This window comes from Motacilla alba, chromosome 8 (genome assembly GCF_015832195.1).
Source record: "Motacilla alba alba isolate MOTALB_02 chromosome 8, Motacilla_alba_V1.0_pri, whole genome shotgun sequence".
NCBI classification, from domain to species: domain Eukaryota; kingdom Metazoa; phylum Chordata; class Aves; order Passeriformes; family Motacillidae; genus Motacilla; species Motacilla alba.
This window is the reverse complement of record NC_052023.1, coordinates 1744068-1771765: the sequence shown is the minus strand read 5'-3', so window position 1 is coordinate 1771765 and position 27698 is coordinate 1744068. Positions and strand designations below refer to the sequence as shown.

At 46.4% G+C, this 27698-nt stretch overlaps 1 protein-coding gene across 2 annotated transcripts in view; it reads left to right on the top strand.

Moving 5' to 3' along the window:
* The first annotated feature begins 465 nt into the window (after nt 1–465).
* Nucleotides 466–27698, top strand: part of CACHD1 (cache domain containing 1) — an 88565-nt gene continuing 61332 nt past the window's right edge. Inside the window, exon 1 of one of the 2 annotated variants that reach the window (XM_038144307.1) lies at nt 466–672. In XM_038144307.1, coding sequence (XP_038000235.1) covers nt 466–672 — 207 coding nt within the window. Of the gene's footprint in view, nt 673–2092; nt 3190–27698 lie in introns of those variants that run through there. The other variant, XM_038144308.1, reaches the window with a different exon arrangement.

The following is a 27698-nucleotide window of genomic DNA, read 5'->3' as shown; positions in this document are numbered from 1 at the left end:
TAAAACAAAATAAATAAAATAAAAGGCGAAGAAAAAAAGTTTTTAAAGACTTTAAAAAGATTTTTTAAAAAAATCAAAGGAGGCAGAGCGGCGACTCTTCGGAACCGGAGCCGCCCCGCTCCGCGTCCCCCGCCCGGTCCGGGGGCCCGGCGGCCTCCGGGGCGGGGCTGGCGCGGGGGGCCCGGCCCGGCCCCCGCCCGCAGCGCGGCGGCCCCAGACGCCTCCCCCTGCCCGCGGCGCCTCCGCTCGGCCCCGCCGCTCCCGCTCCTCCTCCGCGCCGCAGTTTGCGTCTCTCCGTCTCTCTCCAGCGCCGGGGCCGCGGAGCGCGGGGCCCGCCGAGCGCCGTGAGCGCGGAGCCGGGCGCGGGGCAGCGCCCGCCGCCGTCCCCTGCATGGCGGGCGGCCCGCGGCGCTGAGCGGGGCAGGCGGTGCCCGCGGCCGGCGGTGCCCGCGGCGCTCCCCCAGCATGGCGCGGGGCGGCGGGCGGCTGCAGCCCCGCGCCGCCGCTGCCCCTGCCCGGGGGGACCGGGGGCCGCTCGGCCTCCTGTGCCTGGCGCTGCTGTGCGCGCTGGGCGCCGCCGAGGCGGAGTTCTCCATCCTGGACGAGGCGCAAGTCCTGGCCAGCCAGATGAGGAAACTCGCCACCGAGGAGCTGAGGGTCGTCACCATGCAGGTACGGCCCGGCCCGGCCCGCGCCTCGCCTGGTTTTCCCTCCTTCCTTCCCTCCCTCCCTCCTCCTCACGCTCTTCCCGATTCCTGCCTTGCCCTTTCTCTCTCCGTTCCTTTCTTTCTTTCTTTCTTTCTTTCTTCCATCGGTTCTTTTCTTCTTCGCAAACTTTCCATCCCCCCTGCGCGGGCTGCCCGGCTTCCTCCGGCCCCGTTCCCCTCAGCCCCGGCTCCGCTCAGCCCCGGCCCCGCTCCCTCAACCCCGGCTCTCCCCGGTCCGAATCCCGCTCTCTCTGCCCAGTCCCCGCTCTCTCAGCCCCGGCTCTCCCCGGCCTCGCTCCCTCGGCCCCGTTCCCCTCAGCCCCGGCTCTGCCCGGCCCCGTTCCCCTCAGCCCCGGTTCTCTCCGGCCCCGCTCCCTCAGCCCCGGTTCTCCGGCCCCGCTTCCCCCGCAGTGCCTCCCGCCCGAAGGCGAGCGGGGCCGTAGCGGCGGGGTACGGGCAGTCTCTTGTTTTATTTGTGATTTACACAATAGGAGTAGCCAAAACCGCCTCCCGCCGTCGCGGAGGGTCCGAGCCCGGGCTCGGGGCTGAGCCCGCCGTGCCCCGGGGCGGCTCCGGGCGGGGGGCTCGGGGCTGAGCCGGTCCCGGCCGAGCATCCCGCGGGCAGGAGCTGCGGGGCGATCGGGGGAGAAGCGATGGTTCCCGGCCCCAGCGTGCGGCCGGAGGAGTTTGTTCGGATGCCGGATTCGGGGGAAGGCTGTTCTCGTTGCCGGGAGTTGCGTGTTGTTTGCGGGGTGCTCTGCCAGGAGCTGGTGGGACTTGCAGGGAGCGCTGGTACCTGCGCTACAGCCGGCGGCTGCCGACCCTCTCGGAAGGGGGGAAAAGTGAAATCGGATCCCGGGCGGCTTTCAGGGGAAGGTATGGTCAGTAGCAAATGCAGTTTTAAAAGCCTCCCAGATTGAAAAGGAGACACTTTCATAGGATCAGCGGGGGTCTCTACCCAAATGGCCTTTTATCTTCTCTAAACTGGCTGCATTCTCTCACCTCTGGACCATCATTGTGCTGGGCGGCCTCCTAGGGCTCGTTTTGTCCGGGCAAACGCTGAGCTGTCTCTTGTCCTTGATGCTGAGAAGACGCGGATTTAAATGACTTCACTTAACAAGGTACATTATTGATGTACTGAATTTAAGGGAGTCCCTTTTTTTTTCCCTTCTGCCGTGCATACGCATGTGTGTATTTCCCCTCAAAAGATATAAGCATAATCCTTCGCTTTGGTGGAGTCTCTGTTAATGCAAATTAAGGCAGTATAATTGCACTGCTAAATCCGTTTCTGGCGTTAAAAAAAATTATAATACGGTCACCTCAACGTGTGTTGTATTTGAAAAAGCAGCTCGTAGAAATATACATTGTTACAAGAATTAACCATAGGATGAGCCAGGTTTTCTTTCCAAGAATTGTACCGATGATCCGAGCTCGGGAACAGTCTGGATGCCAGTGCATGGGGATGCAAATAATGTTAAAATTCTGTTTACTATTAGTTGGATATTTAAGGCCCTGAAGTAATTTAATGTGGTGGAGCTGGTAGTTGAGCTGAAACCCTTTTCATACTCAGCTCTATTTTTATGTGCTTCATATTTTGGCTGTCTCAAGTCTCATCACGCTAATGCCCAGCCTGTCCTTTGCTCCCCCCTGGAACATTGTTACAGCTGTTTAAGATTAAAAACCGGTGGGAACAAACCTCCCCTGATTTTAGAAGCTTTTTTTTGCTGACCTCCTACAGTAGAATAAAAAATGTTATGACATGTGTCACTGCAGCCCGTGCTTCTCACTTGGTTTTGGGGCTGAAATTTCCAAAGCCAGCTCAGGCAGGGCTGGGTGTAGCTGGCACAGAATTCCTCTTTTTTATTGCGTGTTCGGGGCTGTTGGTGAGGGCAAAGGTGCCACAGCGGGGATGCTTGGGATGATGCAAACAGGTTGTGTTTGCAGAAAAAACAGAAAAGAAAGGTGTGGGATTTTGGCAGGAGAGTGAGAACACTTCCATGCTTCAACCGGATACAAATCCAAGGGTGTTGTCCTGGTTTCGAGGGTGACAGGCCCCAAATCAGGGCTGGCGAGGGGAAGCTGTGGTGGTGGGAGGAAGGGTTGATATCCAGCCATTAGTTTTATTTCGCTTCATAAACCAGAGAGGAGGAAGCGGCAGGATTTAATGCTTCCCTTGCGTGCTCTCCCCACGCTCTGGTCCTTGCCAGCTGTGGCTCCCACATCTGCACATCCTGCTCGCAGGCGGGAGGTGGTGTCACCAGAGGGCTTTGCAGGAAGGGTCGGTCTGAGCTGGAGGTGGGGAGGAAGCGTCCAATGAGTGCGGGAGCAGGTGGAAATGCTTCAGCAGAGCGAAGGTGAGAGGTTGGTTGGGTGTGTTTTGAGTCTGGGAAAAGAGGAAAGTGTGGACAGAGCCTCTGTGAGTGCAGGAAGGCAGGATGAGGTGGAGTCTCCAGAGCGGACACCAGAGGAACAAGTGGAAGAGGTAAGAGGAGAAGGATGGAATTTGTGAGCCTTAAATGCCTGTGAGAAGGGGCAGGGAATAACGAGCATGGGAGCTGTGGGATGTGAAATAAATCAGATTTCTGCGGGTGCTGAAGGTGCTGTGAACCTGCTCCTTCTCCTCTGTGTGGTGTCTCCTTCTACCTGTGCTTCATGGCACTGCTCCAGCAGCACTGAGGGCTGGGTGTTTCTCAGAAAATCACACCATTTTGCATTGTTGAGGGGAGTGAGGTACAGCTGGAGGAGAGGTTGAGGCTACAGGCAGACTGAGGATGAGAGAGGTGTCTGGTGGCACACCAGTGTGACAATTGATTTTGGCACTGGCACCTCTGCTTTCTATTTCCAGAGACTTGCATGAGGGCAGTGTCTGTTACCTTTGGGGAGTGCTTTGTTTCCTCGCCCATGCGAGTGCTCTGGTTTCATTTATAAATTTATTCCTTGAATGGTACTGCCTAGAGCAGCTGAGGATCGTGTCGTGTAGGTGACAACTCGTGAGTTGCATCATTTGCTGGATGTGTTGAACAGCAGCTTAAGAGTTTCTTATTTAAATTTCCAATTAGAATATACATGTTTGTACTGTACCAGGGATTCCCTTAGTGAGAGCACGTCCTGGGCTCTGCAGTGTGTGTGGGTTCCTGGGTGTCTGCCTCTGTGCTCTTTCTCCAGGAGTGGTTAAATATTGAAAGTTCATCAGTTGTCTGATTTTCTCTGTTGCTCTGATTAATTATTGTTCACCCTCTGTTTGACAGTTCTGCCAAACCCCCAGTTAATGATGTTGCTGTGTCTTAATAGTCTGTGTCTTCCCTTCCACATCCTGGCGTGTGAGTGGTGTGTACATACACATCTTTACAGAGGTTCTTGCCCGGAGCAGGAGGGGTGATCTGTTTGTGTTTCTTCCCAAAGTGATTTCCCAAATCGAGCAGAAGCAACCTCACCACAATCTCTTCCCTTCCTCTCCCTCCTGCGGGACGGAGGGTGCTGGAGAAGGATTGTGGGCTGCGCTGTACCACAGTCACCTGTAACTGTTCCTTTGTTTTTTGGCAGCCAGAGCACGATGGCAGCATCCCTGTCATTCCAGGGAACCCTTCTGGCAGCAGGCTGCGTCCTTGGGAGGCAGTGTGCAGTCCCAGCTCCGTGTTCCTGTCATTCCTCAGCAAACTCCCAACATCCCGTGGCATGGCTTGCCAAGGGCTGCAGCTCGCTCAATGACTACTTGTGTGACAGTCCTGTAATATATTCTCCTGGGCAGAGCTGACACTCAGCACTAATTAAAAGTTAAGAGCTTTTTTTTACTAAAATTATAACTAAATTGGTGGTTGTGGCATGACCTGGTCTGCGGGTGGAGTTCCGCCATCGCCGTTACCTGGCTCGTCTGATCCCGGCTTCTCTGGCCTGGCTGAAATTACAGGGTAGGTTGTTGGTTGAAACAACTGAAATTCTTTAGTTGGGAGGTGAAGGCAGGAAAAGAATAAAGCAGAGCTTTGGTGAGTGGTTGGTTTGGTTTTGGTGAGGTTTGACGCTCTAAACCTGCTCTGGGTGAGGAATATTTTTTGATATTGTGGGTCAAGGTAACATTTCCATCTCCAAAGCAGGGATGTAATACTTGCAGCCAGAGTTGAAAGGAGTAAGAAGGGCTTTGAAGATGAAAAGCATTAAATGCCTCTATAACTCTCAAAATGCATGTTGATGTTTCCAGCCAGACAGTAACAAAAGTTGCAGGCCCAGAGGGCCTCGAATATTTGTGAAGGCAGCTCTGCCATCTTAATCCTTAGCTCCTGCTCTGAGAAGGAAGCACAGCCCTTTCTCCTTGTCTGCTACTGATCTTGGGGGCTGGAATTAAAAAAATGCATTTTGAATGTGAAAAAAAAAAGCAGTTTGCTGGTCACTTTTTTCCCCTGTTTAGTTTTAATGTTGATACTGTGCAAACAATAATATATTAATACATCAGGTGATGCAGTGATGTGTAAAATAGCAGCTTGGTACAGGCTTCTCCTGCTTGATTGGCAAGCATATTATTTATTTCTTTTTCTCCCTAATAGCTTGTCTGGCCATATGTTTTTCAGGAAGAACAGATTGTGCTCAGACAAGCACAACACGAACACACAGACATGTCCAAGGGTTTGTATGGGCTGAAAAATCCACATTCTTTGAGGATTTTTGGGTGATGGCAAAGAGTTGGAGTCACCAGAACTGTCCATTTTTTCAATCCTCTTGAAAATGAGTGCTGACAGAATGCAGCATTATTTATTTTTTCTAATGGGATTGTCTTCTGGCTAATGGATTTACTACTTAGAAGAGATAAATCCCATTTTGAGCTGTCCTGCAGACCAGTTTAAATGCCAGAACGCTGGTCCTCCATCTCTGAAATCAGGGGTTTCACACATTTCTCCACTTCTTTTGATGGGTCTTTATAAATAAATCTGTGGTGACTGTGAAGTTCTTGCACAGCAAGTGGTGTAAAACCCCACGTCCTCTAGCTCTGAAACCTGGACCTTGTGCACCCTCAGCACAAAAATCTGATTTTTTTCCCCTATTATTTTCATCTTGTGAAGCTGAAATACAAAAGAAAAAAACCTCGTAAGGAAGTAAGGCTGCTAAATGTTCGATTGTACCTTTTTGTGTTATTTTAATATTATTTGGCAGTAGTGTGTGCTGTAGTAATAATTACAGAGCAGAAACCAGTGGAGCAAAACCTCATCTGTTTTCCATGATTATGCCTTAGTTTGAGTCCAGCTACAGCAGCTTTATCCGAGGCTCTCTGACAGCCCAAGTTTTTTATCCTTTTCCACACATACTCCTTTATTTTCCTACCATGAAACACTTCCAAAAGACAGCGAGAGGTCCTGGTGGAAGGGCAGACCCAATCTGAATTTTTAATTAGGCTTTGAGCCGTCTCTTCAAAGGGTCGGGGCATCCTTAGTGCTGTGGCATCGGCCAAGGCTGACATTCCACTTCAAACACCGGGAATGCAGCTGGCCCGGCCTGATAAAAGTTGGGATGTGGAGCAGCAAGGTGGGCTGGCAGATAATGAGCTGTGCCCGAGGATCCCGCGGTCCCTGGGACGGCAGGAATTCCAATCCCCTGGGAGGTGATTGGGGATCTCAGCTGTGGCAGGGCTGATAACGAAAGGAAGGCTCACAGGGAAATGCGCTCTTTATTTTTGGAGTGGTTGGTGCCCGAGGAGCTGCTCTGCTGTCATAGCCTGGCCAGGCACTGGGGAGAAAAAACCCTAGTTTTTGTTGTAAAAAACATCGAGAAATTCTCTTCTTTCAGAGAGGCAAGATGTGTTTGAATTAGAAAAAAATACAAAGTTTTCTTGTGCGTGTGTTTCCCAGTTATTCTTTTATATCTGTATTTTAAAAGGGAGGATGAAGAATAAACAGATTTTTTTTTTTGTTGTTTGTCAGTTTTTGGGGAGGAATTGGCCAAGAAATGCTTGGAGCCTCGTCAGTTCATTGCCCTCCTGTGTGGAACTGCCCAGCTCTAAGGAATTACCCCAAATTTTGTTTATTTCCATTGTTAGGACACTCCATAGATGGAAGTGGGATTTGGGCTACCTGAGCCTGTATCTCTGTGAACCTGGAAATGGCAACACTTCTGGGATAAGGGTTGGATCATGGCCCTGGAATGATTTCTTTTGATACGTCTGAGTAGGAAAATACTAGATTTTTTTACTTTCTATTTTTTTTCCTGTAGATGAATAATATAACTGAACAATTGCAATTTTAGTGACTTATCTGATGCATCAATCTTTGTTTTGTGTGTCAAAAATTTTGCTGAGGTTTTGATTAATAGCTCTTGTATTGTAGGTTTAATGCAGAGTAAAGTGTAAAAATATAGAGAGCCTGCATTCCTCAATCATCATTTTCCTGTAGCTTGTTGTTGTTCAATACCATGCAGCGTTAATGAAATCTGAAAGGATATCCTTGTGTTCTCTTTTCCATGGAAAACAGTATAAAAACACTACTGCTTATGCAATGTCTGTTGTGGAAATTTTCCTTTTCTGATATAAAACATGAGCCAAGTTATTGCTTGAGTCTTGTGCTCTGAGTGTTCTTACCCTGTGCAGAAATCTGGATGAAATTATGTGTCTGCTTTAGCAGTGAAAATCTGAGCTTACTTTTGAAACAATCCTGGTGCCACAAATCAGGAGCACTCATTTCCAATCCTGGGAAGAGTGTTAATGGAGTCACTTTATCAACTGCCTCCATGGAGAGTCTCCCAAGACATTTTGCAGAAGTATATTTGCCCAATTACAATAATTAGTAAAAGCAAACTATTACATCTCCCTTTAGCAGCTTCCCAGCCAGGAGCAGCTGATAAAACCAGCTTTTTGTGGTGCTGTTGGCCTCTGAGCTCAGAGATTTGCACAACTTGGACTGTTTGATTTGAACTCCCTTCCACCTTTTGGATAAAAAACTGTAATTTTCTTTTCAGCATGTCTGCAGAACTGTCTAGCCAGTGCTCCCTGTCCAGCTCTGACCTTCTTTTGCACATATCCCTGCGATGCTGTAGGAATTTCTGGCTGTACTTTGGCTTGTCACAGGTGGGAATGAGGCCAGGGGAAAAAAAAACCCTTCAAAATAGACACATCTGGAAGTTGCCATAAAAGTTCCTAGGAGCTGGAACGCCTTAAGCAGAATTTCTGGTGTGTTCACCCGGGTAGGGTTGCGTTTGTGCTGGTTTTTTGGGATTTCACACCAAAGTGCACGTGGAGATAAGTTCAGCTTGGCAGAGATGGTGTGGTGGTTCCACAGCAAAGGGCTGAGGTGCTGCCATGACCTCCCTGCCCTGCTCAGACCCTGCTTCTCTCCCTTGCAGCAAAGGGAGAATTAGAAACATTTCCTTTTGGGCTGGGTTTCACCTCAGGGCTCGTGTCAGACCAACCCTGCGGAGGTGTTTGTGGTGGTGGGCTGGGGAGGGGGCACAGACTGCCAGCAGTGGCTGCAGTGGGAGCCTGTTTGCCTGGAGCAGGAGCAGGCTCTGAGCCAGGCCTGGAGGAGGCACACGGAGAGCCAGGAGAGCCTTCGATTTGTTGGAAAAGAGAGGAACCCCAAAGTGTTGGGGCAGGAGTGTCCTAGCAGCACTGGGCACTGGCATGGGTGGGGAGTTAGCACGAGCTCTGGGATTCATCCAAATCAGAGCACGTTTCCCAGGAGCTGTGTGAGCACAGGGATCAGCTCTGTGCTCCCCCCTGCTGCTGAGGAGAGCTGAGGGTGCCAGCAGAGCTGCTCCTGCCCGGGGACCGTCCCTGGAGCTGTCAGGTGGGATTGCTCCAGCATGGCATGATGGCTCAGCTCCTGATGCTTCCCCAAGCCTGGGAACTGGGATTATGGTCATGTTTGACTTGTACTGGAAGAGAAAAACGAGTGGTGTGAGGCTTTTTGGGCTGCTGAGGTGTTGGATGTGCTGGAAGCCTGGAGAGCTTTTTGGGAATAGCCTACAATGGACTCCTTGGGGTGGCTGTGGAATTGTGCATTTTGTGGGAGCAGAAGTAAATTTTCCAGAAGATAACTTTTGCTTTCAATGGTTGCCTGTCCATTGCAAGCCAGCCCAGGGGCAGCTGCTGGTGGGAGGTGGGTACAGGAGGAGGTCACATCCCGGGTATTTTTATTGCCTTGTTCGTGGTCAGTGCATTAACAGATTGTTTTTCCTCTTTTCTCCAATATTGAAATCGTGTGGGATTTCTGATTTTGATAAAGACTAATGGGAGCATAAGAAAGAAGAATGATCTCCCATCATTGCAAGGAGTGTGAAATGAGGAGCTAAAGCCACTTCCACTCCGTGGATCCTAAATTGCAGTTCATATTTTGTTACTGGAAGCTGCAGAAAAAAAAAAACAACCAACCAAACAAAAAAAAGCCAGGACTTTTTTTTTTTTTTTTTTTTTCTCTATTCTCTATTTCCAGTTGGCAAAAATCTGGTCAAGCCCTCGTGGACAGGTGTATTCCAGAGGGGCCAAACCAACATTTTGGAGACAGGATTTTTGTGTGGTATGGAAGGCACAGAAGGATAAAAATAGGAGCGTTTTTAATTTGAGGTTAATACACTTAGCAGTTCTAACAATGAAAGGATATTTAATTTAAATAAGCTACAGCTGTAGGTCGTTCGACTTCCTTGGGCATATTGTTTGCCCAAGGAATTGTCTGGAATATGAATTTCAGAATTGATTCCTTTTGCCAGTGGCTATCCAGGGCTGCCAGGTGTGCTGTGGGGTTTATTCCCTTGGTCTGGTTTGGGGGAGTTCAGCTGCACACAGCGTTTTAGAGGGAAGACTGCACTTTCTGGAGCAGGCAGGAATAAGCACTGAGGATCTTGTTTGTCACAGTAGGCAGCTGTGGTCAGGCAGCTGGCTTTAAACTGTGAATTTCAGTCTTTGATCTCTGTGATTAAAATTAGAAAATCTTATTCCTGGCTACACAGTCTCTTGTGTCTTCCTTGAAGGAGGTTTTGATTTTAAAAATGGAAGTTGGTATTTACATACATTGCAGGAGGAGGATGGAAATTGTAAACCTCTGAGAGTCTTTCAGCTTCAGATGAGCTTCACCAAGGTGGAGGTTGCAAATCCAAACCTAATGGCACCGAGTAGCCAAGCTGCTCATTAGTGCAATCGGGGAAAACAAGAAATCTTCCCTTTAATTTTTTATTTTTGACTGAAATGAAGCTAGAATTATAAATTATCCTATTCTGGCTCTTCTTTTTGAATTCTGCTGCTTTCATATTTCACAATCCCTAGATCATTTCAGTAGCTGCTTTGATGGATGTGCTTGATGGTCTTGAAGTTGTTAAATTCAGTTCACTGATGATGCAGCTGTTCTTGGCAGGGAGGAGCCTCTGCTGTGCTGAGCTCACCACTGGGAACGCAGAATTTTATTCCAAAAGTTGTGTTTGCTTTCTGAAATTTTGAACACTGACATACTGGTGATGCAGTATTTCCATTAAAACTACTGGCTGCAAAGCCAAAATTAAAGCAACCCCAACATAGCCGTGATGGGAGATAACTTGTTTAATAGAAATAGAAATGACCAGTTGTTTATTTTTATTTGGTGTGAAATCCAATCTCATGAATTTTAAAATATCGATTCACTGTGATGTCACGTAAATAGAATTTTGCCTCCCCCTTCATTATTTATGTATTTATTCAGCAAGTGGTTGGCTGAAAGTCTAGAAATACATTTTTTTAAAAAAGTATATTCTGGTAATTGCAACCTCAGACTTTGAAATGCTGTTTTTTCCTACCTTTCCAAGAATAGAATCTCAGCCTCCAAAAATAAATGAAACCAAACATCCATCGCCATGCTGTTCAGTGCTGGGCATGGTGGATTTCTCCTTGAGGAGCAAAGGTGCAGCAGCTATTTTGGGAAGGGAAGATGTGGGGTGGGGATGAAATGAATGCAGGGCTGCTCTGGGAAGGCACGTTGGAAGCCTCAGACCTGCTTGGTGTGTGTGTCTTGTCTGGTGGCTTCACAGAGCCTGAAAAGTCAGGATGAAGAGGAGGAAAAATAAGCGGGGAAAGGGATAATAGTGATTCGAATATTTAGTGAAGGAAGGCGTTAATTTGGGATTCTTTGGAGTTGTAAATACAGCTGTTCTTGATGTACAGTGCAGGTGCACACTGTGTAGGTCAGGCTCATTCCAGGCTCTTCCCTGTTTTTATTGATCCACATCTTCCTGCAGCTTTGCTACAAACAGTGTCCCTTCTCGTCCAGGGCCTTGGATCCCAAACTGTGGCTCCTTGGGAAGCACAGGGGCTTCCTGTGGAGCTTGTACATCAAACTCCAGTGCAGAGCCAGGAGCAGCAGGGCCGGGTTTCTGCTGCCTTCCCGTGTCACTCCACCATTTTCTGGCCTCTGCTTTGCTTGTTTTCTGCCGTTTCTGCCATTCCCTGTTTGCCATTCCCTGTCCCCTGGCTTCCCAGTGCCACTGGGGTGCTGGAGGCCACTTCCCTGCCCAAGGCACTTGCACATTCTGCACAGCTGGGGTGGCCTGGTGGCAGCTCTGGTGTGGCAGGGACCTCTCCAACAGTACTATTTGTACATACATTATTATTTATATATATATTATTACATTTATTCTACATTATATACACTTTTAAATACATTCTTATTATTATTCCAATAGGGAATGGAATGACAGGATGCCACCAGATCCCCTGGAATGTCATGCTTGGTGGAAGATATCCATGAGGGGCTTTTGATGTGGGCATGGAGGGATAGGAGAAGGAGGAATGGCTTGAAACTGAAGGAGAGCAGGTTTAGCTGGGATATTTGGAGGAGATTGTTCCTTGTGAAGCCCTGGCACAGGGTGCCCAGAGCAGCTGGGGCTGCCCCTGGATCCCTGGCAGTGCCCAAGGCCAGGCTGGAGCAGCCTGGGACAGTGGGAGGTGTCCCTGCCATGGCTGGGGTGGGATGGGATGGCATTTAAGGTCCCTTCCAAGCAGTTTGGGATTCTCTGTTCCTGCGGGGATGTGGATGGCTGGAGCACACACCTGGTACTGGTGTGCATGACAAACCCCAGCAGTTCTGCCACCATCCGCTCTTCCTTGTCCCACGAGGAGCTGGACTGGAGTTCTGCTGCTGCCCCTGGGAGAGGACATTGCATTTTCATCCTGCAGATAGATTCACAGCCTGTTTGGGGTCCTTTTTGGGATCCTTGCTCAGAAGGGAAGTTAGAGCCGGTGTCAGCATCGGGCCCTGAGTCTAAAAATATATTTAAACTATGGAAACCTTGCTGTAGCAAGGCTGTGGTTTGCACAGGCCAGAATGCAAAGCTGGCTCACAGCCACACCCATGCTGGGGAGGATTCTCAACTTCTGCCTTTGCTTTCATGATGTAGAAAGAAAAAAGAGATATTTTTTAAAATTACTTTTTTAAAACCATTTTTTTCCTTTTGGTGGACAGAAGATAACATTGTCTCTCACAGAGCTGGCTGGAGTCTATACCTACCTTAGTTACTCAAAATCTCAGGAGATGCTGAGCCCCTGTGGGAAAAGGAAAGGGAGGCAGAAGATGGAGAAAGAGGATAAAGTGACTGTGCACTGCTTTGGTGTTGGCAAGAGCAGGAGTGGCAGCTCACCAGTTCATCCTGATCCACGGTGTAACAGCAAGATCTGATCTATTATTTCTATTTTTTATTTATTTATTAACTTTCTGTTTCCAGCCTGCCAGAGCAGTGATTCCAGTGTCCCCTGTGTCCTCAGAGCATCGTGTTTGGTGTTGGAACACTGTCAGAGCTTGAATCCTCTTTTCCATGTTTTCCTGAGCAGTGTGAGGTGCCCGAGTGCCACCAAACAAAGAAATGAAAGCCTTCAAACCTACAAAATCCACGTTCAGCTGGGTTACCAGGCCCTGAGTGTTACTTGAGGAGCTATGCAGCATTCCCAGCTCCTCATTTCAAATCCCAGTTTTCCAGTGACAGACTTCAAAATCTCATTGTGCAGTTGAGTTAGTGACTGGGCCTTCACTTTATAATCACTTTATAAAGCGCATGCACATTAGCAGGACGTGTTTAATGGCCACACGGCCCAGATGAAAGGGCTCTTTGTGGCAGGAGCCTTTTGTGCCTTCCTGGATCCCTCAGCAATTCCTGCGGAGCTTCCCGAGTCTGCCTGACACGGAGGGGCCGAGGAAAAGCCCTTGTGGCTTTCAGCTCGAGTGGAGAATAATGGGGAGCAGGATGGCAGTGGGGGAGGGCTCTGGGCTCTGCAGTTCCTCCTGCCCCAGCTGGGGCTTTGCATTCCCAATGACCTTCCTGGGAATCACAGCCCGGATTGTGGCGGTGGCAGCAGTGCCCACACCTGGGGACACTGGGACAACTTTTCTCAGTCCCTTTATTTCTCAGGTTTGTCTGTAATGGCCACATACCACAACAGCATTTGATTTATTTAATATTTTGTTATTTATTATTTTTGTCAACTGAGATTTGATGTTGTCTTTCGTCTTCTGTTTAATCTCTCAGTTACATTTTTGTTTCCTGTCTGTGGCTCTTAAAAAACCTTTTTCTAACCTTACTTTCATCCTCAAAAAATAAGGCTGCAAGGTCACGGATGTGTTCAGCTTGGCCTGGCAATAATCTTCACGAAAACAAGAATTTAGTGGACATATATTTAGCTTTCCATTAACAAAAAGAGGGAAACTTCAGCAAAAAAAAAAAAAATCCTGGATTGTTTGATAAAGAAGAAAATCCTGATTGTCTGTTGTTGCTAATTCACGTGGTGCTTTGTGGGGTCACAAGCAGAGAGAGTTTCAGCTCCTGCAGAAACTTTGGGAAATCCATTTCAGTTTGGAAATGGCTGAGTAAAGGTGAAGTGAGAGAAGATTATTAACAAAAAAAGCCCAAATGGTGGAGGAATATACACAAGAAATGCAGATATTTAATTAAATTATGAATTGGATTGATGTGATTCCAGTTTGGTCAGATCCCAGGATCATTAAGGTTGGAAAAGCCCTCCAAGACCGTGGAGTCCAAGCTGTGCTTGTCCCCAGCCCACCTCCAGGAATGGGGACTCCAGGCCTCCCTGGGCAGCCCCTGCCAAGGCCTGAGCACCCTTTCCATGGAGAAATTCCTGCTGATGTCCGACCTGGGCCATCCCTGGTGGGAAGGTCGGTGTGCAAACGCCGCTCGTGTGTTCCCAGGGAAACCTCCCGGTGAGGAGGATCCGGGAGCTGCTTGGGCAGCTCCAGGCAGACGTGAGGGGATAGCACAATGAACCTCCCCGTGCTCCTTGCCTTGGGCTGCCCGTCTCCATCTCATCCACGTGTCTGCTGTTGGTTTTCCATGCTGGAGATTCCATCGCGTCGAGAGAGCCAAAGTCGTTCTGTCTGAGCTGAGCGTGTGCGGCTCCTCCGAGGGCAGAGCTGTTGCTTGTGGGGCGGCTGCGGTGGAACCCAGGGCTGGGCTGCACCCAGCTGCCCTCAGAGGGGTTGGAAGGGAATTCAGCTGGGAGATGCTGCCAGAGGAACGTGCATGGCCACGGGGAGCAGGAACGGGGTGAAAGGCAGAGGGCTGGGCTCTGTTCCTCTGGGGCTTGGGAGCACTTCGTGTCTCAGGATCAGCCAAGGTGTTCTGCACTGGTGTCGTTGAGCTGAGGGAGGATTTCATCTGTGCAGTTGGAAGAAGCTTGTGCAGATAAGGCACTCAAAGCCTTTTTCCAAGTGAACTTGTGGCGTTTTCTGGATAAGCCAAGTGAGGACCTTCCTAGGTGTGCTCATAAATGGACGTGTGCTAGGTATTCCTCAATCTCCTCTCACCAAAGATCACTCACAGAAGTCAGATCCATGATTCCTCTCGAAGAGGAATTTATTGTTATTTCCCTGTTATCCCCCAACTTAACTGTGTTTAAGAAATCCATTCTCTGGGAATGTGTGCAAACTCCCTCTTTTTTCATCAAAATAGAAGAAAATCTGGCAAAGGACTGAGGTTTTCTTTTTTTTAAATTTTTAATTACGTCTATTTATGACTTCTCTTAGGGCCAGAAAGCTCCCTGGTTCATGAACTTTCCCTTTTTTTTTCTGTTTTAGTTTTCAATCCTGTCCTTAGCTCATTAGCTAGAATCTCCTATATAATTATCTGCAATTTTCAATCCCACTTGCTTGGTGAAATACTTAGAGAAACAAACAGTCTGTGGTAGTACTGTGAGCTGGGCTTTTAATTTTAAATTCTTCATTAATTTCACTGCATATTTGCTGCAAGTTTTGTGTTCTGCACGCGTGGTCTTCAGTTTTTTTAAGGGAGTGTTGAACATTGAATTGAAATCAGTTTCTGCTTTGTCAGATGAAGATTTCTCTGAAAAAATAATATCATTTTCCTTTTCACACAGCTACCGCTTTGCAAGCTGAGATAACAAATACTTTTTATTTTAATCAGCAAAAAAACCTTTCTATTATTGTTATTGCTATTTTATTTTTGGTGACTGAAAAACTGCAACAGGAAATGACCCCAGCCACAGTTTCCATGACACCCTCTCACTTGAATCCAGTTTTCAAGCAGATGAAAGGCCCAAGCAGCCTTTTGATAGTGAGCAGCTAATTGGGTGCCTGATAGAGGCAGGTTTTTCTCTGGGAAAAAAATAAAGGAGCCAAGAAGTGGAACAGCTGTGTTTTGGTACATGTGTGTAATCCCAGATAAAACTCTCCCAAGGACAAGGAAATACAGTAATACCCCACGGAAAGGAAAATTAAGAATATTTGAAAACCTAAATGTGGCTTTTTTGGGGGGAGCTCGTATTTAAAATAAAAATCTGCTGGAAGAATGTGCTAATAAATTATGGAGTTGTAAAATCTGAGCAGAACTTCTTGTTCTGTGAGATGTGGTGCTGGGATTTGTTTCTGTCTGGGCAAGAAAATGGCAATTTGGTCTTTCTTTTGTGTTCTTGCTTTGCTCGGTACATTTCTACCCCAAAAAACGAGTGGTTGGAGGCTGTTTCCAGCTCTTCTGCTCTCAGATGAGCTGCAAGTCCTGGGCTCCTCGCATCTCACCAGGGCTGTGGCTCCTCCTCTGCCACTGTGTGCTAAAAATGTCCCTGTGGAGAAGAAGGTAGCAATGTATCTTTTTGGTGGAGAAATTGAAATCTCAGCAGCCTCTTCTGGTGGTTGTTAACGTCTGTGCAACCTCTGTGGTGAACAGCAATCCTCCAAAGCCTGGCAAAGGGGATAAATATTTAAAAGAGAGGGAAATAAAATCACAGATTATTCTGAGTTGGAAAGGACCCACAAGGATCGTGGAGTCCAGCTCTTCAACGAGTGGCTCATGCAGGGATCAAGCCTTGGTGTAGCATGAAGACTTTTTTTGGTAAATGGTTTGGATCTCAGGGCTGGTGTTGATTGGAGGGATAAATCCTGATGGAATGCTGTGAAGTTGAGTTGTGGAAGGAGCTGGGACTGCTGAGGGGGCATTTCTGGGTCAGGTGGTGGTGTTTGCTCCTGCTGCAGCACCTGGGGGTGTCACAGAGCTGTGCCTGATGGGTTTCTTGTTACTTTGTGTGGGTTGCCTTGGTTTTCCCGGGAAGTTTTGAATACCTGGGCAGGAAAGTTGTAGGAACAGTCTGAGATGGGGACCTCGTGTGCTCTCCATGTCCCTGTAGGTCCTGGAAGTGTTTCCAGCTCATCATTGCTATTTCCAAGCGTTGTTTTCTCCTCCTGAAGTTTCCATGCAGAACATTTCATCTCCTTACTTCAAACTAAGTGAAATAATCAGGGTTTTATCTCCTGAGCAATGGCTTGAAGCTGCCTGCTCTGGTGGAAGCTGTCCCTGCTCATGGCACGGGGTGGAACTGGACAAGCTTCAAGGTCTCTTCCACCCCAAATCAGTCTGGGATTCCACAAATATAAAATAAACCCTTTTTTTTTTTTTTTTTTGTTAATTCAGGGGTGTAAAATCAATGTAAAATGAATCTTCAGAACAGGTAGAACAACAGCTGATTAATAGGGGGGTTTGTGTTAAATGCAGCTTTGGGGTTTTTTAAACCAATATCTCTGTTTTCATTAGGGCTTTGTCAGCAGTTGAATATTAACTTTTAATTATAGGTTAATTGTGACCGTGCAGGTTGAGTGTTGTTGTTTTGTGTGGGTTTGTTTTGGTTTTGTCTTTCAGGGCAGCTTTAGTGCTTGATCAGAATATGCCAAACTCTAAAAAAAAAACTAATTTTGCAATTTGTTAACTTAAAATGGCATTGACACTGTAGAAACCACTTGTGTCATTGTGTCCCCTCTCTCCACAAGGAGCACATCAAAATTAATTCAGGAGCCTTCTTTCCCTCAGTTCCTTCTACACTTTATGTATTTTTTAGCTTCATTGTGGGGGGTGTCCTGCTCTTTTTTGATTAGTTAAATGAGAGGATCCAATCACTTTTACAGAAATAGAAGGTTGTGGTTAATAGTGGTGGAAATTGGATGCAAATACATAAAAAATATCCAGTTGACATAAGCAACCAGTGATTGCTGTGTTTGTCAGTCAGAGTGCACTCCTAAACTGTCCTAAAGTCCAGTAATTCTCGTTTATTAATCCCTGGCTTGGTCTTTGGGAGGATTTGGTTGGCATTCCCCATTTTTTAGGTGGAGGCAGGGCTCACCTGCAGTGACTGTGAGCACGTGGAGCAGGGTAAACCCAAAGGCACCGTGAGACCCTTCCTGTGGGGATAATTGATGTTTCCATGAGATGATGCTCTGACTGGAAACGTTTTATGGATGAGAGTGGGAGCACGTGGAGGAGGGAGCCAAGTCTGGAACGGGGGAATGAGGAGCCAGGAAATATGGAAAAGACCCTGGGAAATGGTGGTAGTGGTTCCTTGGGATTTGGTGATATTGTTACAGTGGCCACATTTTCCTTTTTCTTTAATTTTTGCCTAAATTCTTAGCACTTACACACAGTAAGATACAGGCAGCTGCTTCCTCTTGCCACTTATTCTTCATTCATCTGCAGATGAGAAACAGGAGCACATCTCCTAATTTATAACCCTGATTTTATGTGTTAGGAGACACTGGAGAAAGGATTTACCTTGCATGGCTCTGAGAATTTTCATAATTTACTTTTTCTTCATAAGAAATTCAATATTCTTTCAATTCATTCTGACTCTGAAATTCTCACCCTTCCTTCATTTTCATCCTCTGTGTTTGAGGATGGGCGTCACTTTTTGGAATGTTTTGAACTTTTATATCTCCTGATACTTTTGATCTTATAGCCTTGTGTTTGTGTCCTTGTTAGGAGTGAAAAACCAGAATAAAAGTCCAGCTGGGGAGGTGAGACAGGAGTTTTGAGCTGTTCCAGTGTCTGCCAGCTCCCAATGCAAAAACTACATTGTGAAAACACACATGGAGTCTGGAAATTAAAATACAGATTCCGTGCTGAAACAGAGACCTAAATTAATTCCTGGGTATTAGCAATTTATTACAGTTGAAGTTTATTCATTAATTTGTGAAGATAAATTATCACTATCAGCGTAATGAAAATTTTTCAGCCCATTAGGTCTTTTTTTTTCCCCCCCCTCCATTCTTGACAGTCAAGTCCTGCTACCAGTGCAGGAGTAACTGTGAGACAAGAGGAATATTCATTCCCTGAGCAGCATTAATCCACTTCCATTCTCCATTCAAAGCAGTGTTAATGCCTTTATTTCTCCTTGGAGCCTGAACTCGCTAATCCCGATCCCAAAGTGGATTATGGTGTCGTTCCTGCGTGTTCAGACAGATGTGCAACACACAGATAATTGCACAGAAAGGCAACAGAAAGGGAATTTCTTTAGTTGCTGAGCTGGAGGTGGTCTCTATCCAGCCTTAAATCCTTAATTCAATTTCAGGTTTGCCACTCAGTCCTGTTGGCCTCGTGCTCAGAACGAGTTCTGATTGGAAAGCTGCTTGGACTGATCCATATTTTATGTGCATTGAAGCATCCTCGAGAATTAAATATGAATGGATGTTAGGAAATGTTGAAATATTATGAAACATCTAATTTCAAGTGCAAATATCTGCCTAGGGATTCTTGATTATCTTTAATGAAGATGACACTACCCATGATCAGCACAAGTGCTTCTCAAATAAGAGAGCTGATAGCAGGAAATCACAGCAGAGATTTGTTTGGAGTAAACGAGCAGCCTTTTCTCCAGAGATTCCAAAATATTTTATTTAGGCAAAGTTAAACATGACTGGAGATTAAAAAAGAGGTCAAATCATTCTCTCCTGTTTTAAAAGAGAAACTGGTTTGTGTTCATTTACCAGGAGCACTGGATTTGCTTGGTAGTTTGTAAACGTTTTGTGAAAAAGCAGCTTGTGATAATATTTATAGAGAGAATGAAAAATAGTAATTGCCTCTGTCACTGCTTGAATTTCAACAATGTGTGTGCACTTGAGGCCTTTTTGATCTTTTTAATAGGTACAACCCAACTGGCAATGACATCACATCAGGAAAGGAATTAATGCTGCCACTGTCAACTTCCTGGCTTGTTTTTTTTCTGAAAAGCTGCTTCCCTCCAGTTTAAATCCCTTTTTTACAGTAGAAATCTGCTCCCACATTCTGCTGGCTGCCTGTCCTCGTGATGTTGTGCTCTGTTGGCCAGAAATTACAAGACTCTGTGGATGGGCAGGGTCCCAGAACTGTGCTTACAGGTTTGTGGCAAGATCTGCTGTGATTTAGGTTGCAGAACATGAATCTGATATCAATTTGAGATATTAATTCCATCCTCCACAGCTGGGACTGTGCAGTTCCCCGCTCAGTCTCTTCCAGGATGTGTTTGCATTGGGGAGGTAAAAACAACTCAGAGCAGAGGAAAAAACAATGTTCCAAAAGAGCCCAGGCTGTTTCTAAACATCCTGAAAGCTGGTTTCTTTTCCCTCTTTGCTCTTTGCAGCTTTTTTGCGTTGTGATTTTTGTGATTTCTCTCCCATGTTTCCCTCTGTCTTTGAGCAGTAACACTGACCTCATAAAAATTCCCAAATGGGCAGTTCTTCCGAGCAGAGCTGAAGCTGCTGCTAGTGCACTTCTCCCTTGAAAACTTGAGGATAACCGGTGGGAAATCCAGGATAAGCCAGCAGAACCCTCGTCCTGCAGTGACTCCCAGGATGTGTGCCTTGAATTTGTGGGAATCTGGAGCCAAGGAGCATCCCTGGCATTGAAATAACTGCAGAAAGCTCCTCCCCGGCTAAGGAGGAGATGCCTGAGTGGAAACTGAAAAAATCCTGCATATTGACCTGAGGGTTGTGTTTGCACAGGTGAAATGCCCTCAGGGAGGTTTTTTGGGGGCAGTTGCTAATTTGAGGGTGGTTTCAGACACAGAAATCATTCAGGGTTGTTAATCAGAGCTCCTCAGAAGAGCACACTGTGATTTTTAAATTGGAGTTGAGTGTAGCTTCTTGCTATTTACTGCTTGAAAGGTGAATGTATTCATTGTCATTTCAGCACTGCTCATTTTTAGAAGGCTGGCATCATTATTTAGGATAAACCATTTTTCAAAAACCCCTCTCCATCCCTGCTGTGGTGGGACCATCCCATCCCCTGGGACCCCAGGACCCCGGAGCCCCCAGCCTTGGCTTGTTTGGAAAACAGTGAGGGGGCAGGAATAAAATCAAATCCCTGCTTTGCTCAACATCTGATGATTTTTTGCTCCCAAAGGCTGGAGGTAGGAATTCCTGTGGGATGGCTGAGAAAGCACCGAGGCGAGTTCTGCTCCTCTCCTTCATCCTCGCCTTCCCTCATTAAATCTGGAGCTTTCTCTCCCTTTTCTGGGTTGGAATCCACACTGTGCTTGATTAACACTGGAGGTTTTGTTTGAGTTTTGGTTGTTGGTTGTTTTTTTTAGCTTTTTTTACTCCCCCCTCTTTCATGTAAATGATGTCTTGCTATTTTCCTTGCTTTTTCCCTTTTTTAATTAGAAGAATAAATGCTTGCATTCATGCACAAATTGCTTTGAAGTGCTGTAAGAATTCAATTCATGAGCTTCCTCCAGTCTCAATCTTTAATTTTTTTGCACACTGATAACATCTAATGGCTGTGCTCTTTCCAGGAGATTACATTTGTTTTCTGAGGGCTGCTCTGCCTCCTCCTGTGTCCCGAGATAATGAGTTCAACACGAGGGAGAAGTTCAGCAGCAGCTCCCAGCAAGCTTTCCCAAGGTTTTGAGACTGGGAATTTTTTTTTTGTGCTGGGCCGCAGCTCCCTGGAAAAACGAGGGAAGAACAATCCCAGGGACTGTGGGGACCTCTGGGTGCTGTGGGACAGCTCAGCTCCTTGGAAAAGTGCTTGAGCTCTTCCTTCCAGGGATTACCTTATTTGCTTTATTTACCCAGGAATTATTTGCTACTTTGCACCTGACTGTTGTTTTTTGGGCTGCAGGATGCAGTTTGTCAGTGCTGTCAGTGTGTTTAGAGTGTTGCCAGTGATGCCTTAGGATTTCAATTTCCTATTTTTCTGTCTTTGTGACCCTGCAGTTCTTTAGTGCATAACTCTGAACTCCGTATCCACCGTGAGCTGCTGCTGTCCCGTTTGGGCAGGCACAGCAATTCCTCTGCAGGCCTGGCAGTCAGGGACTCCTCACTGCCTGGGGGTCAGAAATGTAAACAAAAGCGAGTTGGGGGCAGCAGACTTGGGGTGAAAGAGTTCATTCCCTGAAGTGTAATTGGGAGATTACCCCAATATGCAAATGGACCAGACTTATAAAAATGTGAAAACCCCTGACCCATTGTCAGTTTTTGGGGTGTAGCCCCTTGAAGCTGGGGGGTTTTGTCTGCCCTAAATGTACCTGAAGGCCCCTCGATAAATGGAACCACATTTTATTCCCTTAGTTTTGTCTGGCCTCTGTTTTTAGGTGGCCCCAAAAAAGCATCAGTGGTTCCAGGTGGAATTCTGGCTCATGGAATGCCAAGCTGTCAGATCCATCACTGTGCTCAATGTCTGAGTTCATTCCTCCCCTGTTTTGGGAGCAGAGGGGACAAGAACCCATTTCCAGTGCTGGTGGATGAGTAATTCTCCTTTCATTAGCACTGAAGTGTGGCAAAATGGTGTTTCCTGGAGCCCACAGAGCCTCCCAGGGGATTTCAAATCCCGAGGTCAGATCAGTGCAGCTTAAGTGGCCTCTCCTCTGCTTCTGGAAGTGTTGGTGGCTGACCCCCCTTTTAAATGTGGGGTCACAGCCCTGGGCTGGCCTCGTGTCCCCAGGGAGCTGCAGAGCAGCTGAGGTGGCACCAGAGCTGCAGAGGTCCTCAGGCCCTGCTTGGCCAGGACACCTCTCCTGGTGTGTCTGGAGTCACTTTGGAATGTGATTTTTTATTTGAAAATAACTTTACACCCAGGGAGTGATTCATATCATTAATGCAAAGTGGTTTATCTTCTTGAGTTATTTTTTAAAGGTCTTTTAAATTTCAAGTGAGAGATTCAACCTAAGCATTTAAAATTGCCCAGGTTTGCCTCCCCTCATTTCTGCTCAGGAAAGGAAGGGCGGGGATTATATCAAATATAAATAACATACAAATCATTATATAAAAATGATGCAGATGAGGTGTTTAAGCAGGTGACCTTAAAACTTCTGTACTTATTAATACAACTAATACTGTCAATGAAAGCAACCTTGTAGGTTTTATTGCAGACACTGACTCACAGGGAGATAATTATGTCAGTCTTTTTCAGGTTACTACTCATAAATTATTTATCTCTTGACAAAAGTCTGGGTGTTTTGGTGAAAGAACCTGCACATGGACTGCAGCTTGGGTTAAAACTTTTAACGTGGGTGTCTCTCCCAAGTGCAGGCACTGGGAGACAGCTCCCGTTCCAGAGAGGTTGTAAGGAAGGCTTTTGGGACATTTATCCTCTGGATGCTGATGGTTTCCTGCTGAGAGATCCTGAAAAATTATACTCTTGGACATTTAAAGCAAACATTTCTGTAATTAGGTTGCCATCAGCCCATTCATTTCATGCACAGAAGTTCAGCCCTGTGATTTATGATCTTTAAATCCCTGGATTTAAGGTTGTCTGCTTGGGTGTTGTTTTTTTAAAGTTCCTGAGCTGCAGCATTTCTCCAAGCAAAATCCTTAATTATGTAAAACTGACGAGGGAACGATCACCCTTCTTGGTGTGTCTGTTCCTTTGTGCTTTGGGATTTTTTCCTGACTTTACTGTAAAATCACACAATCCTGGCTGGAATGTTGCATCAATTGATCCATGGTTTTTCTGCAGACTTGCTGTGCATTGAATTCATGAGCAAATTGGACAAGCACAGTAATTACACTTAAAGTGGTATCAAACCCTGCTGGCTCTAGGATTGCAGCTATTTACAAGTCTTGGGCTGCTGCTTAACGTTTTCCCAATTTTTTAGTCATTTTGACATGAGTTTGAAACAACCCAGAGAACTGAAACCCAGAGTTCTCCCAGTAGAATGAAGGCTCTGGTCAATTCTGCTCCTTTGAAACGCTCAATTTTAGGTTCTTCTAAAAGGAAAAGGAGCAACAAGATGCAGTAAGGTGAAAAGAGTTCACTAATCAAAATGTTCTCAATCTTAAAAAAAATAGAAATAATTTCAGTTTTACATCCTAGAGGCTGGGATGAGGAATAAGTGTAGGGGAAAGAAATCCAATGCCATTGAGAAGCCCATCTGCTTTGTATTTTAAGGGCTGGGTAGCATGACTTTCTTTTTTTCTGCCATACACATTGTCAGGAGAATAACCTTAGTCAAGTTACACTGGCTAAATTAATAATCTCTGGAACATGTGGAACTCATTTTCTTGGGGTATTTTCCCCTCTCACCCTTTTTCCCTTCCTCTTCTCTGCTCCCTTGAAAAAGAAGACAAAAAAAAAAAAACAAAACAAACCTGCTGGTTCCTGATTGCATTTTTTGGCACTTACTCAGTTTTTCCAGAGTTTTCTCTCCTTGCAAATGCCTGGAGTTTTCCAAGGAAACAAATTTATAAGAACTGTGCTCTCCTTTGCTCCTTTTCAGGGTTGTGCCCCATCTCCCCTCTGAGGCCTGAAATGATCCCATGGGGTTTTACCCCCCACAGCTGATACCGAAATGATAACTGTATATAAATATATAGATGAGAGGCTTTTGGCCATCAAAACTAAGATCAAACTTGAATCCCAGTTCTCCTGTGTTGCCCAGAGTATATTCCAGTGCTGCAGGAATGTGATGAGCTCCTGGTGGAAGGTGGTGAGAGCTTGAGCCTTACAGGGATAAGGCTCAAAATTTGGGATAAATCCCAAATAGGGACTCGGTGAGCAATCTTCATGAAACGAAAAAATGGGAAGGAAGATGATATTTTCCCACTTAAAACCTTAAATATTGGGGAATGTGTGCACCCAGAACGTGTGTTATGAACCTGCAAAGTTCATTGGTTCTAACTTACAGAATTCTCTTTATTAATTAGTGTTCTACCCTCTGCTGGTTATTGATTTCTCAGTTCTCATGCTAATTAATCCATATTTTCCAGTATTTTTAGTATATTTTTCCCAGACAGCACATGCTGATTGTCTTTGTTAGGTTCTTCCTTACCTTCTGCTTTCTGCAGCATTTCCTTGGAGGGATATAAAATCTGCATTTTAGGTGTCCAGTTCTCAGCTTCATTGAAGCTCATCAGGGTTAGTTCAGCAAAGCTTCGAATTTCAGCAATTTTCCAATCAAACCCCAACAATATGAGTTTGAGAAAAAAGGTAGCTGCGTGCTGGCCAAAGTGGAAATCACACTGCTTATGATTATTAAAACAATTGATCAGAAAAGTGAATTAGAGGCATTAATTAGAAAAATGAAGTAGGGAAGTTCTAATTTCCAAGAGGCTGTGAAGGCAGGGACTGAGCAGAGCTCAGCATCACTTTCCTCTCTGATTCAGGTGTCTGTGGCTGCTCCACGAATCACGTAATGAGAGAGAGCATTAATTAGTTAAATCCCTTCTGAAAACATGTTGTTTTTTCAAACCCACAGGAGGAGGAAGGCATTTGTGGGGTGGTGTTGGGATACTCCTTTCAGATCTGTAGCTGCTGCCCTCGGTGCTCCCATCCCTCTGGATTTGCCTTTTCCTGTGTTTTCCTCTAATTCGCTTCAGCTTCTTCCATCTCACTGGAAATTCCTGGAGGAAAACACCGAGCATGTCCCTGATCTCCTGGGAAGTCTCTGGTTAATGTTCCTTGGTTTTAGAAAATGGTAACAAAACAGAACACGAGATGGCTTCAGACACTGCAAAAATAAACTGCAGGCAGAAGCCACAGGTTTCCCTGAAAACAACCTCACTGGGTGAGCTCCACCAGGAAAAGGATTTGTTGGATATTTGTTGGCTCACCACTTTTTAAAACATTTAACCTTTCAAGTAGGAACCAGACCCTGGTTAGGGGCTGCTTGAAGTTTACAAAGTATCACAGCCCTGCTGAGCTGATTCTGCCTGTGTTTTACACCCCTGCATTTTATTATTCTGTGTAACTTCTTTAATATTCCTGATTTTTGTCATTGAGTCCTTACCCAAATAGGACAGCTAACAGCAGTCCATGCCCTAAACCTGCCGAAAGATGGGTGGTTTGTTGGGTTTTTTGTTTTGTTTTTTAAATGGCTTGTATGGATGGTGAAGCAGCTTCAATATATTTACAGCTCAGTGGCTATTTTACTAATCCTGTGTTTGTTTTCCCTCATTCTCTTTGTCTCAAAAAAATGTTATTTTTGTTGTCAGGGAGATGGATTCGTGTCTTGTCTGGCAAATAAAGTGATGTGCAAATGGTTGAGTGCTCTGCAGAGCAGTTGGTGCCCGTGTTTGGTTGGGGGCCTTGGAGATTTGGGGGTGGTGGATGGTTCTGTTTGTTTTCAGGCTGTGCTGACAGTCAGACCGGGGCTTTTGGAAGTGTTTTTCTCACTGCATTTTCATCCCGAGGAACTGAGGGAACGAGCCAGTTAACATTTTACTTTTTATGCCGTGCTTGGTTTAGAATCTTCTCGCGGATTTAAAACTGAGTTGCCTTCAGTTTCAGATAAATAAAAGTCTCTCAAGTAAGGATTTTTTGGGACATCACAAAGCTAAACTCGAGCTTATCTCTGGCTTGGTGGGAAACCTGACTCCATCCTGCCCTGAGATGTGGTTTGGGTGCTGGGCCCATCCATCACTGTCAGACCCCACCTGTGCCAGGCATTAGATGCTGGTGGCCCAAATCTTCCCTGTCCCAGCCCCCTGCCCCTGAATTCCTCATTGCATCCCGATTTCTCTCTCTTATCAAACACTTGTCCTGTTATCCAGAGCTAAAACCAGGCAGCTGGAGTCATAAAGGATATGTGGAGGTACCACAGAAGAGTTCCCTAGGAAGCTGCAAGGGCTGTGACCCAGCCAGGTACTTCGAGAGCTTGGGAAAGCAGGAGTGGGATACTCTGGGAATGTGTGTTTGGAGAACAAACCTCAGCTTCCTCAGGGCTCCATCCATGGCTCCCTGCAGGCTCGCAGGGCCACATCTCCCAGCTTTCCTGAGGAGCTGTCAGGGATCCCTCCCTGGTGGCGATCCCTGCACATACCAGGGTTTTCTCTGTCTGGGCTTGTGCTTGTGTAGCCAAGCAGGGCTGGGGAGGGTTAGGAGCAGGAGTGATGTGCCCAGGATTTGGGTGTTGCCAGAGGCCCCGGGGATGGTTCAGGGCTTTGTGCTGAGCCCCTGGGAGCTGCACTGAGCCTGAACCTGAGCAGAGAGCTGCAGGTACAGCCAGGCAAGTGCCGTTGCTCTCCAGTGTCTGAATAATCCCAGGAGAATCTTTAGGAGGATTTAATAAGCTTTGAAATGGTACAATTAGAGAATCATCAGGGTTGGAAGAGACCTTTAACATCATCAAGTCCAGCTGTTGACCCACCCCTACTGGAACCATTAAACCACATCTCCCAGGTGCAGAACTCCTCCAGGGATGGGGACTCCACCACCTCCCTGAGCAACCTATCCCAATGCCTGACCCCAAAAACAATGAAAAAAAATTCTATTATCGAATCTTAATCTCCTGTCTCAGTTTAAGGCTGTTTCCACTTGTCCTCTTGCTGTTGTGCAAAGTGTCAGGATAAGTCAAACTCTCCAACACTATTTTTTTGGTATTGGAAGGTAGACATTGCTTCAGTCACAGCACTGGGATAGTTCCACCTGGATGTAACAATAAAGGATTTTCCCCAGTTAATTACTGCATACAAAGGCAGAGGAAGGAAAATAAGGGGGCATTTGAGGGCTTGAGGACGTGTGTGCTGGGATGGTGGGAGTGATGGTGGGGATGGAGATATTGCATGGCTGGGGCAGGAGCAGCTCAAGGGAAGAGGCTGAACCAGGGCAAGGGATGGATGCTGAATTGAGGAAAGGTTGAATTCTGCTCCAGAGGAAAGGCTGGATGCAAATTCAGAGGAAGGGCTGGATGCTGAATGAGGGGGAAGGCTGGATGCTGATCCAGAGGAAGGGCTGGATGCTGAATGAGGGGAAAGGCTGGATGCTGATCCAGATGCTGATCCAGCACAGCCTTCCCATGTTGGGAGGGTGAGTGGTGATGGGATATGGCAAATAACGCCGGGCAAGCATCTCATTAAACACGTGTGGGATTGTTCTGTGAGGGAGCTGAGCCTGCTGCCATCTGCTCCACAGAGCCAATTAAACAAGAGGGGTGTGGAGAATAAAGTACAGATGCTAATGGGCTGTGTAAACTGCAGGGCAAGTTCTCCTAAATATTTAGACTGTTTTCCTGAGGTTGTGTGTGGGGCTGACTTTCTCTCTGCTCTGTGAAGTTCCCTCCACTTCATTTGAGGTTGCCACTTAGCTCTGATTTTCTGGTTAAAGTTAGGGCACTTTCAAGTCAGTAAAATCAGCTTAAAGATGTTTTTTTTTTCCCCTAGGGTGGAATTGTGCCCAGGAATTCTTGAGTAGGGAGCAGATATCCCAAGTAGGGACTGGACCCAGGCAGGGGCTGAGCAGTTCATGTGTGTAGCCTCAAGGTTGGATTCTCAATCCTTACTTGATTTTCACTGTTAGTTTACTCATTATGTGTGTTTAGTTTGACCGAGGAATTCCTGCTTCCCCCTCTCAGCCATGCAC